Source organism: Olea europaea, chromosome 6, assembly GCF_002742605.1.
Source record: "Olea europaea var. sylvestris chromosome 6, O_europaea_v1, whole genome shotgun sequence".
Classification (NCBI taxonomy): domain Eukaryota; kingdom Viridiplantae; phylum Streptophyta; class Magnoliopsida; order Lamiales; family Oleaceae; genus Olea; species Olea europaea.
Window position 1 is genome coordinate 25,686,776 of NC_036242.1, and position 15,236 is coordinate 25,702,011.

The window sequence follows — 15,236 nt, forward strand, 5'->3', positions numbered from 1 at the left end:
GCTTGCATATTAAGATCAATAAACAACTTCACGCAAGTAATGCATTATATAAATTTCAAATTGATTTGCATAAACAATATTTTCAATTTCATATTGGGGATTATGTTATATTGCAAGCCGGTAGTGCTGGTCCTTTTAAAGTTTTAAAGCATGTTGGTCCATATGCACATGTCATTAATTTTTCATCACATTTTGGCCACCTCTCTACTTTACATATTGAAAACTTAGTTACTTATAAAGGTCTTTTTAATTTCCTTGATGATCCTTTTCTACTTCCTTATGTGGATCCCCAACCTAAAGATATTATCATTTTCACTCCAATAACACATGTCACAGCACACAAAGATGTAATTGATGCTATTTTAGATAAACAGGTTGTGTTGACCAATGAGGAAGATTTTGGGGATGAGTGGCATGAATTTTTACTATTGGGAGTTCAGTATCGGTATGTGATTACAAAGAAAGATCGTCCTCCTTGGTTGGATCATATCCTTGAGGATAAGCTACAACTATCCTTGTTATCATTTGTGGAGTTTCGGTATTTAGTTATCGAGAAAGATCGTCCCCCGTGGCATGACTTGGAACCTTTCGCATCAGATTCAGTGCAACATTCTACTTTATCTACTCGACAGGGTCGAGTTTTTCTCCCACCCCGGGAGAGTTGATGCGGACATCCATTTATCATTTATTTTCTCTTTGGACTATTAGTTATATTTTATTTGGACTATTGTTTATGTTTTCGTTATTGGGCTTGTTTAGTGGGTTTGGCCCAAGTCTTTAGGGTTTGCGTTTTGCTATTTATTTCTGTTTTGTTTCTCATTTGAGACAGTTGATGATGAATTAGAATTGAAATATTTTTGGTGGCTTGCAGCCGTTTTCTCCCTCCCCTCTCTTCCTCTAGTTTCTTCTCCTCTTCTTCCTTCTCTCTGTTTCTCCACCCCGTTCCTTCTTCTTTCTTTCTTATTCATCCTACATCACCTAGATTCCAATTTCGTTTTCAGTCTTGCATTAATTTACTTCAATTTTGAACCCATCAAATTCACTCTCTTACGGATTTTTATTCCCTTTATACCGGGCCCATCAAATTCATTCCATTTTCTGTAACGCCCCGAAACGTATGTCTCGGAGGTTACTCAATTAATTTCTTTATCCGTAGGAAAAGTCAATTTACTCATATTGTAATACAAAAATTTGAAAAATTGTGCGGAACAAATTAAGTTATTTTATTGTCTCACAAAAACATCAAATAATTTAATCCACTAATGTAATATAAAATCAGCACTTATTTTTAAAAATTCAACATCTATTTTGAACATTAAATAAATAAAATTTTCTAATTTAAAAAGCATGTTTTCTAATTAAATACTAAATATTAAAAGAATAGAAAATTCTTAATCACGGCACGGACTCTGTCAGCACTCTCAACCTCCAACTCCGATCCATCAAGCATCTGTAAAAATAATTTTAGAATATGGAGTAAGCATATGAATATACTCAGTATAGATTTCATGTCAGTTTTTTCACAATTTAATATAAAAAGTAAGTAAAGTATATACATAACATAATTTTCTAGTGGGATAAAAACCTGATTGTTTCATTCCCACTTAGGTCATACCCATTCTCAATCTCCACTTAGGGTATTTAGCCTGTGGTTGGTTTGTATAGATCTATATAATAATACCCTATGATATACAAGATCCTTCTTTAATTTAGATCACGTAATAGAACATAGAATACTTAACTTAAAACATTAAAAAGTGAAAACACAAAATCACTTGGCATTTAAAGAAATCCATACCTAATTTTTTAAATTTCTTGTGTACTTGAGCTACTTGGGGTTGAAAATTCTTGCAAATGGATCTCGAATGCGTCGAAAAAATATTTTCTTTTCTTCATTTTTCTTTCTTTTCTCTCCCCTTTTTTATTTTCTTTGCTTCTCTCTCTCTTTCTTTTTCCTTCACTTATTTTCTCTCTTCCTATGTTATTTTTCTCTTTGAATTTGTGTGAATGGAAGTGCACAACAAGGATGTATCTATAGGTGTGATTTGATAAGGATAGTTACCTAATTAGAATTCTAATAGGACTCTTAACTCAAATTTAGATTGGTGTTTTAACAAACTAACTTATCATGAAATTTGAATTTAAAAAAAATATAACTACATGATGATAAGATTCAGTTTGGATATATACTTTTTAAAGAAATCCCAAAATTATGGGATATTTGATTGAGTATATTTTTGTATATTATGTTAGTTTGGAATAATTTATTCTTGCCTTATTTGTTGGTTCCTTTTGTACCATAAATTAGACATGAGAAGCTTGTAATTTATTCATTGAGAAATATAAAAATCATATTTTGTCATTCATTCTATACTTTTATATTAGATAATTCAATAATAATTTAATAAATATCCAAAATAATATTAAAATTTAATTTCGTGTAAATACATATACATACATATACATAAATATATACATATACATATACATACATATACATACATATACATATACATACATATACATACATATACATATACATACATATACATACATATACATATACATACATATACATACATATACATATACATACATATACATACATATACATATACATACATATACATACATATACATATACATACATATACATACATATACATATACATACATATACATACATATACATATACATACATATACATACATATACATATACATACATATACATACATATACATATACATACATATACATACATATACATATACATACATATACATACATATACATATACATACATATACATACATATACATAGATATACATATACATACATATACATAGACATACATATACATACATATACATACATATACATATACATATACATATAGATATATATATACATACATATACATACATATACATATACATATATCTATATACATATATAGATATACATATACATACATATACATATATATATATATACATATATATATATATATATATATATATATATACATATATATATATATATGTATATATATATATATGTATATATCCAAAACTTATATATGATTATTCAATTATTATGATTATTAACTCAGGGTCCCTAGAAAATGGTAAAGTTGCTATGTTATCCTAAAATTTCAAAACGTGCATTTGTCTCATAATATATTGTACTAACTTTTGGGGTATTACATCTTCAGCCTAAAATTCCTGTTGAAATAAGTTAAAAAAAATCAATTGGGAACCTACGAAAATACTTAAGAGATCGCCAAAAGATGCTATAAAATTTGATGAATCTTTGGGGAAATCAATGAATGTTGCTGATTCATTGATGGATTTGGAGAAAAGTGAGGAGAATGATAATGCAGCTCCTGTAAATTTGTAGAAAGGTGGGGAAAGGGAGTGAAGTGTGGAGGATGAGGAGCTACTGAAGAAGTTAATGGTGATGGTGAAGCATCTGGTGGGGAAGTCAGGCTGATGGGAGGCGATAGCTGGGTGGCACATTGGTTGGTAATTTCGGTGGAAAATGTACAAGAGGCGGAGGCGGGGATTCCAGATAGGTTTTCTGATAAAGGCGGTGAGATTGTAAATCAGCCTGATTTCATTTCACGTCTGATTTGTGCCACGTGGGGGTTTCTGTTCGCCACGTGGCACATTCCATTAGTTTAGGTTGACTGAGATGAGATGGGTGAGCAACGGGTAAGTACCTAGATATATGGGTGAGCAACGTGTAAGTACTTGGATATATGGGTAAGCAATGGGTTATGTTTTGTTTTTGGGTGGGCAAGTAATCATATCAACCAAAGTTGGGTGAGCATTCATTAAATTTACTCGGGTGAGCATTCATTAAATTTACTCGTATTCCAACTATGAAGGGTTTAGAAGTGATTTTAATTTATCACTAGGAGCCAATTACATTTTATTTCTAAAATAGTGGTGAATTGAACTCCTGTGTGACATAAATATTAGTGCAAAGATCTTTTCTTTTAACAAGAAGACATTACGGATATGAATTTCTCGAGTCCAATAGTAGAATGCAAGAAGCTCCTTATTTTTGGAATATCTAAATTATATTCTGGATCTGAAGCTTTTTGAGTGCCTTTTTCTGGCACAAAATATGGATCTTTTACGTCCTTACATTTTGGAATAGGGTTTTCATTTTTGTGATGATTGAAATGATAATTCTTTTAGAAGATCAAAGTTGGTAGTAAGAGCATGTTTCGCATGACTATACTGATAAAGTTTACTTATTAGTGAACAAGTTACTTTTTTTGTAAGAATTACTCTTGGAATTAGTAACTTCTTTATTTAAAAGTTAAAAAGCTAAAAAGGTAATGTATCCTACATGTTTGGAAACAAAAAAATATTAAAAATTAACTTTACTTACTTTAACATTAGCTGCATGTTCTAAAACTGCCATATTTATATTTATTTCATGAGTTCTGATGCAATATGAGAATAAAAGACATATTAGTTTTTAGGTTTATTAATATTAGACATATATAACTCTTAAATTAGGGGGACAAGAAGTGAACTATGAAACTGACGAGTGTTCAATAAAAGTATATTTGGATGTGAAAACATAAGATATATTAGTCTCCAGTACTGTCGAATGAAGAATGAAAAGGAAAAGATGTACCCTTTTGTTAAGGTTATGGGTGTACCATTGACTAATGTTAGTCGATAAGTGTGAGGATGTGCGGTATAGTGAACACAATAATTTAGAGAAGAGATAGAAGCTAGAGAGAAGAAAAGAGAGGAGCGTAAAAAAGAGATCAAGATGAATTGAGGAGGAAAATATAAGTCAATAGTCTGTCCAGCAAAAAAGAATCTTACGTGTATTTGTACTTGGAGTCTCTAGTTTATAAGGAAAGCTACCAAACTAATAGAATGAAAATATACCTAATTTAAAACTAGTAAGTATGCAATGAAAATAAAGCAAATCTATCAAATAAATTATAATATTCTTTTTATTTTTGCCTAAAAGGCATGCCTAGTTTCTGGTAGTCTTCCAAGATTATCCCTAAGGATCTCCGTCGAAATGTCTTCTTGCACTTATTTGTTGTAACTCGTGAAGCACAAACACTCCTAGTTTGGATTGTGTGCTTGACACGTTTTAGGCACTTTATTGGCATGCCTCTTACATGTTGCTCGTCCTATTTTGGTTTTGCCACTTGAATTGTTGCGAATACGTCCATGACATGTCATACCTTGTTTTATTAATTTTAGGAATATATTTAGAGAAATTTTTAGCTATTAAGCCTCCATTTGTCAAAATTAATAGATCATTTTTAAGTGATCAAACTTCATTTCCATCTTCATTATATTTACAAGTACTATTCACTTATGCACCACTCATCTCTATCCATTTACAAATTAAGCTGCTTATAAATTCTTCCCAAAAGGAAAACAAAGCATGTGTAATTTTAAAATATTCTATAAACTTCATGTTGAATTTGTATTATGTCTAGGTATGCATATCCTCTTTTGTTGGCACTAGTAATAAATGCACAACTTAGAGTAATCTTGAGGCAATAAATATCTACTTCTTTAATTAAAATTTTTTTGCCTTTAGAATAAAAAATCAAAGCTTAAAAAGTAAAGATATTAGTAGAATATATAATTTTAAAGAATTTGAATGGGTGTGTCCGTGTCCTACCTTTATAAAGAGTTATTTGTCCTGTGAAAATAATGAATAATTACTCATATAAAGTACATAACACATGCACATGTTTTAAGAGATTTTGTTTTGATAGGCATCAAACTCGCAGTTCTTCAAACTTGATGATTTCTTTCTCACACTATTGCATTTGAAGTGCAATATGTGCTTAAAAAGGATAGCTTTGGAATTTTTTATTAGGCCCACCTTGAAGCAAATACCATTAAGTTTATGTTTGTTACAGCCACAAACTTTTACTAAGCTTATTGACCATTTGATCCACTTTGAATTCTAACATGAAGTCCTTAAGCAACTTCATAAGAGATTTTTTGAAGTACCTCTGCATCTAACACCCCATCCCACTTTGCTTCTTCATTTCTATTTGGGCCTTTCACTTATTTCTTCAAAATGGTTTAGCCAGCCCTTCATTTTGCAAATCTGTGAGTGGCCTTTCTTTTCCCCCTTTTTTTTTGTATCGAATATTCTTCAGTTGCATGTTTTTCCTGGTCTAAGCTTCGAGATTTCTTAGGAGGTGTGTTTCATTAGAAGGAAGAACATTAGAAGGAAGAAAGGGGGAAGAGAGAGGTAGTTTCTACGTTGCTCGGACTCGGGTGCGGGTGTCGGATACGGGTACATATCTAGGGGTCGAATTCTTCTCATTTTTAAAATTAAGATATGGGGATACGGTTAAAAAGGATCCGAATTGTGGATACGGGTATGGGAATACGTCCTACAGTTTTTTTTTAAAAATTGTTCAATTAAAGTACACAACAAATAGCAATTAATGCACCAGAAATTCCAAGAAGGCAGATAAAACGTCTTTTGCAATTCCAAATGTCCTTTGCAATTCCAAGAGTTGACCCATTATAGGAGGAATCTTCAAATCTGGTGCAATTTACGGGGAAAGAGACTAACTCATCAAATAGCAATTAATGCACCAGAAATTTCATCTCCTCCAAAGCTCCAACCCTCATCTTCCCTGTCTGCCTGTCTGCAATTACCGGTTAAATGCTGCTGCCATTTTCATTCCTCCATTTCCAGCCGTGTCCGAATTCAAAGCCGAGTATCCGACCTGTATCCCGTGTCCGTATCCGTGTCGTGTCGTGTCGACACGGATACTTGGCCAAAAATGGAGAGTCTGAGCAACATAGGGTAGTTTCATTGCAAGGGAGGCTGATTCCTTTTGTAACACCCCCAACTTTCATAAACTCCAGAATGTTGCTAAAATAATTCAATTTTCTTCTCGTTAAATGCGAAAAAAATAAAAATTTATCTCTTTATAAAAAATAATTGGCATCCATAATTTACCTCAAAACTTGAAAATTGTATCTATTTGAAAGAAAGATAATCAATTAACTATTAATTAAACATGTCCTTGAGCACGATTAAAATTATATAATAAATTGAACGATAGACAAACTTAATGCTTATATTTTTCAATCCTCTAGCAGCTCATATGACCATCCTACCACAGTTCTAATTGACTCGAAGGTCTACTGGCAATTAATGCATATATCATTGAAATACATAAAAGTATAAGGAAACAAACCACTTATACGTTATGTATCTTTCCTTGATAGATCAAATGAATTTTTGAAAGAAAAATATGATTGCATTTTCCAAATCTTCTTCTCAAACTCTGTGCCTCGGTGAATAAATGGTTGTGGGTATGCTTTGAAAAAAATATTTAGTGAATGCAAATTGGTGTCAACATGGGGGTATAAATAGGGGAGATTTCTTTTTGAAATTAGCATTCTAGTTATTTAATTGAACTGAACTAGTAATCAATGAAAATCTAATAAAACTAGGATTAGAATTAGTTTTCATCCAAATCCAAAAATCAAATGATTGGGGCCTAATAATCTACTCACACGGGCTACCAACTTGCTAAGTCATTAACTAATTTAAATTAAATATGGTTTCAAAAGTAGAGTTTGGATTGTACTCCGCTAATGATTTTCTAGTAAACCATCACATGTGGAAGGCTAAGAAAAAAGAAGGTAATAATATAAAATTTAAAGTTCCTAATTTAATTGGATAAGAGTAAGTGAAGTTTGGAATATATCAAATATATGATTTAACATAGATTAAAACCAAAATAGGATTGTAATTAACAATTATCAAAATAGGATTACCATTTATCCTACACGTGAATCATGATTGCATAAAACTTAAATCATAAATTAACTTAATTAATTGCCAATTAAAGATAAATTCTTTTAAATTTAATGTCTTGGGCCTAACGAATCCAAATTAACTTTTTCACGAGGCCATATTGCGTCTTTAATAAGATCTACAAAATGAGCCCAATATTGACATACTAATTCTCGTTCTACCGAAATAAAATTGAATTTAATACTTATTTCACTTTAGTCTCTCAACTTTCAAAATTATAAAGAAGGCATCTAGGTCTACTATTTAGAGTGATGCTGCATTTTGCTCCATGAAATCAGCTATTAATTGCTATGATCCATTGTTTGCCAATTGTAAGCTTAGTGTAACAAGTATATTTTTGCATGTTTTGCCTTTTGACGAGTTCAATCTTATATGCAGGTGTCCATACCAGTCATGCAAGAATTGCTGTGCGAAAGCTCAAAATCCATGTCACATACATGGTATGTTTTCTTCCTTTTTAATGGTAAAACAAGATGATCAATTTGTAGTTAGTAGTTATCAAATTTACCCCTGTTTGATGGGGAATAAAATAAGATTTTTAGCAAATTTTGATATAAGCTGATGAAATGTGGGGTTGAAAAAGTTGTGAGTCCTATAAGATATGTGGTTAAAATTAATTGTTGATTTTAAATTAGATTAATATTTAGATTTTAATTTTTTTTATACAGGGGCTAAAGAAAAAGATTAGGGAATAAGTTAGTCTTATCAACATGGATACTACGATGGGATATATGGGGGAAAGACAAATTGCTGAATTCTCAAGTAGGACAATATTCTCTTGAAATGATGTTGATCTGCAGATATAGCTGGAAGTCCATTTATCGATATGGTGTGTGCCTTGTAATCTTTCATGCTTGGATTCCCATGAGAAGTGCAATTTTCAGGAGCCAATTTAGTGACTTATGAAACTGACCAAAATTAAGCAGGAAGTTGTGCACTTACAGCTGTGTTTACAAACCTATAATAATCTTAGGTTGCAAACATACAATAATATCTTGAAACATTATTGTCCACAAAGCCAATTTGTGCTGGTATCCGTAAAATGATCTCCAAATACAAGAACACATGTCAATTGCTAGCCTAGTTTTCTATTTGCAAGAAGTATAAGCATTATCAACTTTTAATTCCAAATTTCCGCTGATAACTGTGATTACTGCAGTTTTGAAAGGCAACTCATCTTTTCCAGACAAGTCACCACCTTCCAGCTCTCCCATATTTGACCAGCAATCAACTGAAGCATCTCATTCGGGGTAAGTTGTAAGCCTTCTATTCCATATATAATCCGTCTATGTTGGGCATTTTCTTTTTGATACCTTCCATTTCTTTGTGTTATGCATTTTACTGTTCACCAAAAATTTGTGTGGTTGTCACTTCTCTTGAGCCATTTATTTGCACGTAAATTAATATAAATCCCAATATTGTTTGATGTAACTGATAAAATCTGCTCAAAGAAACAATGATTTTATCCTCAGCTCAACAATTGATCTATAAAAGGAAGCATAGATGATAAAGGAGAACAAGCGATTAACGAGAAATGGATCTGTATTTCATCAACCAAGGCAATTATAGAAGGAAATGAATGTAAATGACAAGGGTAACTGCAGGTGTTGAGAGCTGCCCCTCTCCAGATTCAGAGATTTTTTCCACCTCCTGAATGCACTTATCGACTCTGTTTCTGCCTTTTTATTCCTCCCAACCATGAGAGCATCATAACTAACTCCCCATGAGATCCAACAACCCGTGTTAGCTATAACAAATCATCCTAGTCAGCTAGCTTCCTCTTGTGAGGCCTCAAATACGTAAAATGTATGGGTGGTTTATCAATACCCCCGCTAATGTAAGCACCTTGTCGCCAAGGTGGAAATCTAGAAACCGAATCAATTCATATGGTTCCCATGATGCTTCAAATGAAGGAAGATTGTGCCACTGAATAAGTGCTTCCTGTACTTTATGGGTCACTGCTCGGATGGATGCCCAGAACACATGCTGGTTTCACAGTCTATTCTAATTCTGAACTGAGAAGTGGTGGAAGGGGCGGAATGGGCCTAGCAGTACCGACTACCTTCTGCAATTGTGAGATGTGGAGCACTGGATGGATGTTGGCTGTGTCTGGAAGATGAAGCTTGTGGGCTATGCCCCCAATCTTATGGAGAATTGGATAAGGACCATAGAACCTTGGGGATAACTTCTCATTCGCACGCTTAGCCAAGGATTTCTGTTGGTAAGACTGGTGTTTGAGATAAACTAAGTTCCTTTCCTTAAATTGTACTGTTCTCCTTCAATTATTTGCAAATTTCTTCATCTTGGGTTGTGCCTTCGCCAATTGCTTCTATTCATAGAGCAGTTCATTGTGAAGCTGCAATTGTTGATTAAGTTCAACCACAGATGCTCGAACTCTTTGAAATAGACGAAGTACCCGTGTTGACACGACACTACATAATTATGGGTATGAGATATGTATCGAATTCTTCAAGTTTCAACCAGACACTTCGCCATTTTTGCTTCTTTTTTCTTTCTCTTTTCTTCTTTCCCATTTTTGTTATCTGTAAACCTAACGCTGCGACCAGGAGGATGGAGGAAGGCAGCAGCACTAGGTTTTCCCTTCCATTGCTTTTTTCTCCCCTTTTTTTTTCCGTCTTTGTATCGATAGTTTAGGGTTTTCTTTGTATAAAATGAAAGTAGGCTCCGTGTAGTGCTATTTAGTGTTCCACCATGTCAAATTAAAATCAAATCCTTCATTTTTTTTTATCTAACATTTATTAGTTATCTTTCCATAATTGAAAGCTAAACCCCAAAATTCTATTTTATTAGTTTTAACCCCTTATTCAATATTCATTTTCTTCTTTGTGAACAATTGATTTTGGTCTATTTAAAATGACATTTTAGGTTAGTAAGAAAAATTGAAGTTTGAAAAACGTACTCACGTACCTGTGTCCGAAATTTGAATTCTTTTTCGTCATGTTCCCGTATCTTATATTTTAGGAAATAAAAGACCTGATACTTCGTACTCACACTTCGTACTCAAGTCTTAGCATCATAGGTTACAAGTGTCTACTGAGTTCCATAATGTATAACCGGATGAGGGTCTGATGTAGGATGAATAACAAAGAAAGAAGAAGGAGAAGGGAGGAGAAGAGAAGAAGGGGAACCGGGAGGGGGAAAAAGGAAGAGGGGAAGAAACGTGGCTCAGCCAAACGCAATTTAATCAATTCATCATTTTCCAATTACAATGTAAAAATAGGTTTAAATATTGAAAATACTGAAAACCTAAAAACCTGAAAGATAGGGCCAAGCCCATTACACAAGTCCATGAAATAAAATAACCCAAGTCCAACTAAGAAATAAAAGTCCAACTAAAATAATGAAACTCGTCCAAATAATGAAACTGGGATGTCCTCATCAGGGTCCCTCCAATATACTACCTTAAAAGGAATTGTCTCGGTGGAATTATGAAATGGAGTGTTATACCAAAACTCCGTCCTAGGTATCCTCTCCAACCAGGTATGAGGGTGACCGTTAGCAAAGCATCACGATAAATTTTCAAACAATGATTTAGTACTTCTGATTGCTCATCAGTTTGTGGGTGGTATGCAGTACTACGGCAAAGAGTGTATCCTGTAGGCGAAAAAGCAGGGATTGAGGAAATCCGTTAAGTCTCAAAACTCCCTGTATAAACAACTCAGCCACTATCCTAGTTGTAAATGGATGTTTCAAGGTCATAAAGTGAGCATACTTGCTTAATCGATCCACTACCACCAGGATGGTATAATTTGGTAGCTCTTCGAGAAAATCCATCGTTAAATCATCCCAAATAGCCTTTGGATTTTGCAAAGGTTGAAGTAATCCAGCTGAGAGTGCCAAATATTTATTCTGCTGGCAAACTGGACATGCTTCCACAAAGGTTTGAATATCTTTTTTCATCCCCATACAAAACAACTCTCTGGCCATCCTTTTATGTCTTTAAGATACCTGAATGGCCTCCCACAGCACTGCCATGAAACTCCTGAACTAGACTGAGGATCAAATTAGAGCCCTTTGGTATAACTAGTCGTCGTTTATACAACAAACACCCATCTGTAACGGACCAGCTATCAATGGAGTGGTCATTGATTAAGGCATCCCTGATACTGGCTAACTCCTCATCTTTCCCTATCCGTGCTTGCAACTCCACTAGATTGAGTACCTTTGATACAGAGGTGATATCTAATTCTGTTGCCAATGTGAGTCAGGACAATGCATCTGCTGCCTTGTTCTCAAGATCGGGTCTATATTGGATCTCAAAATCATAGCCAAGTAGCTTAGGTCACCACTTTTGATGTTCAACACACCAGATGTTGCTCAAGCAGAAATTTAAGTTTTTTGACATGTACGCTCTATAAAGTGTCTCCCGAAATTAGTGTCTCCACTTCTGAATGGATAGAATTTTATGGCCATGAGCTCTCTCTTGTGAACTGATTTAATCCGAGCCCTGGGAGATAAGCCTTGACTAAAGTAAGATATACTATTGCTGTGATAGAACAACCCCTAATCCCATTCCGGATGCATCAATTTCTACCACAAAATGCAAAGTCAAGTCAGGTAATGCCAACACAGGAACTTGGGTCATGACCGCCAGATTATATAATGCTAGTTTCACTTCCTAGTGCCAATTAAAGCTTTCTTTCTTCAGCTGCCCGTGGTTCAGCCATTTTTCCATACCCTTTCATGAACCTTCGATAATAGCTTGTTAATCCCAAGAATCCTCTTAACTCCTTTATGTTTCGAGGAACAGGCGCCAAGATTGCATTGCACAAATTTTTTAAGGATCCGCTGCTACTCCATTCTCACTTATTATATGCCCTAAATATTCCCAAGTAGCACATCTACACACACATTTCTTTCTTTTCACATACAACTGCTGCTTCTGCAGGAGTCTCAACACCTCTCCTAAATGCTTACAATGCTCCTACAAACATTGTTCTATATCCCTAAACCTCAACTGCAAACACTGTTTTAGATCCCTCGAGCTTCGCATAGGAAGCCTCCCATCTTCCCATTGAAACCACAACAGAGCGCTGTCCTCCACACACCCTAGCAGCTACAGCTCTTCCACGTCACTCAACTTATTCATGCTGATTACTGACCATAGTTTCTGATTCAGCTTGCTCATCTACTGGCATCGACAATCTCACCTCGCTCCCTTCTCCTGCCATGGGCTGTGGATCTAACGGCAAACTTTTTATCATCTTTGCTATATTGTCTGCATGCCTTCATTCATTTCCCTTCGTCCCATCGTCAAACTTAGTTCAAGCTTCTCATTCATCTTCCCAGCTCCATCCCCAATTTCGAACTCAATTGTTCCACATTTTCTTGTAACTCCAGCACTGATGCACCGAATGTTGGAGTCTGGGCCACTGAAGCCTTGAGTGTTTCAATTCGAGCATCTATTCTCGTTGTTGGCATCCCCTACCCAGAAATCGACTGCTCTGATACCAAATGATAGAATCTGCTCAAATAATAAACAAGTGATGAAGGAGAACAGGTAAATAAAGAGAAATAGATCTGTATTTCATCAACTGAAGCAATTATAGAAGGAAATGAATGTGAATGACTATAGCAATGGCAGATCTCGAGAACTGCCCCTCTCCCAACAGATTCAGAGATTTTTTCCACATCCTGAATGCCCTTATAGACTCTGTTTCTTCTTTTTATTCCATCCTAACAACCATGACATCAGCATAACTGGTTACCCCTCATAAGATCCGACAGCCCCTATTAGCTATAACAAACCATCCTTGTCAGCTAACCTCCTCTTGTGATTCCTCTCATACGCAAAATGGATGGGTGGTTTATCAGTAACTATTCTAAGTTGCTATACTTATTATTAATCTTATAAGGACTAAAAGAGACCATTTCTTCTTGTGTCTCCTGTGGGCGTCCATTTGACTTTCTGTTTTTAATTCCGAGTTGCCTCTTTTCAAGTTTGGTAACGTGATGCAAGTAAGCTCTTCAAAATTCAGGTGTTCTGGTTTGTCTGATTATGGTTACCTTTTATTGCAGGAGCTCCCACAGACTTCGCCAACTTTCCAGCAACTTCGCGCAATTTAACAATTTGCTTACTCCACTTCGGTCTAGGAAGCCATTGACCAGAAAGGTAGAGATTCATCCTTTTTACTACCTTTATTTTTATATGGGTTAGAATGGGTTTCTTTATTTGGAAAATTTGTCAGGATGCACAAGTTACAAACGAATGGAGGTTCTTAAAGTTGAAGGAATTCAGAGAAAGGAACATTGAAGCAGAACATGAATCCTTTGACCGCTACATACAAAATATATGCTTATTGGAAGAGGTTTTCTCTGTTAATTCCCCACACGATGAGCAGTCAGTAAGTTCAACTGCTGTCGAAAATGTTGAGATGGTGCAGGGGTTGAAGTTGAAGCTAAGATCAAATCCTTTAAGAAATGAAAACTTGAGGAAGAGGATCCAATATATTGTTGATCAAGGATTGAAGAAGCTTAGAAAGTTTGAGCAAAATGATGATGCTAGTGAAATTAGTGATCCCGAAGAAGTTGGGAGGATGTCTAAAAAGATCAAGTCTTCTCAGGAAGGGAGGGCTTTAGCTCTAAGTGATCTTATCGATAAGTTAAACAAAGCCCAAAGTGATGAAGATCTGAAAACTTGTCAGGAGATGGCATCCCAGATGATTAGCTGGCATTCTAAGAAACATCAGATGGGACAAAGTGATCCTGAGACATCTAACGAACAGAACCCTGAAAACAAATTGTCCCCCAAAAAGCAATCTGTTGATTCTCCATCGAAAGGGGTTACTCTGGTGACCATTGATCAAGAAGTCTTATGTCAAATCGATGCACATTTTTCTTCCCTTGAGGAGGTAGAAGATATATAGGTTGGGCAGCTTTAATTTTTAGCTGATAGATATTATGGGTTTTGGAAGTTTGTAGTCATGTTATGGTTTACAATACTAAGTTGATGTAGTTATGTAACAATAACTGTTATCATTACAAAATGAAGTTTCCTTTGTGCAACCGCATGCTGTTATTTGGAAACTTCTCATATAAATGCATGTTTGTGTGAACTTGTAAGCTCTTTTTTTGAAGAGCCTGTTGATTTTGAGAGCTAGTATTACACAGTTGCATATTTAATTCTCATACCTGTGGATACAATTAGAATTTAGCATTCATTCTACAATCGTTGTATATCAGTTTCTTGAATTGCTATTTGATTTTGATGACATGACAAATATTTGAAGAATGATATGCATTGGAAGTAAAGATAAGACGTCTAAAGAAAGAATATATACAAGTACATTTCATTACCCTCATTGATGAAAACAATAATCAAAGCCATAAAATTACTTCTTAATCCTATATCGTAATTTCCATG

At 34.5% G+C, this 15,236-nt stretch overlaps 1 protein-coding gene across 2 annotated transcripts in view; it reads left to right on the forward strand.

The window, feature by feature from the left end:
- The window catches only part of LOC111396256, a 20,008-nt gene extending 5,007 nt beyond the window's left edge, over positions 1-15,001 (forward strand). The window contains exons 2-6 of one of the 2 annotated variants that reach the window (XM_023022636.1): positions 8,231-8,292; positions 8,521-8,681; positions 9,012-9,102; positions 13,892-13,985; positions 14,062-15,001. In XM_023022636.1, coding sequence (XP_022878404.1) covers positions 8,636-8,681; positions 9,012-9,102; positions 13,892-13,985; positions 14,062-14,739 — 909 coding nt within the window. In that variant the 5' untranslated portion in view covers positions 8,231-8,292; positions 8,521-8,635 and the 3' untranslated portion in view covers positions 14,740-15,001. The remainder of the gene's footprint in view (positions 1-8,230; positions 8,293-8,520; positions 8,682-9,011; positions 9,103-13,891; positions 13,986-14,061) is intronic. The other variant, XM_023022635.1, reaches the window with a different exon arrangement.
- The last annotated feature ends 235 nt before the right edge of the window (positions 15,002-15,236 follow it).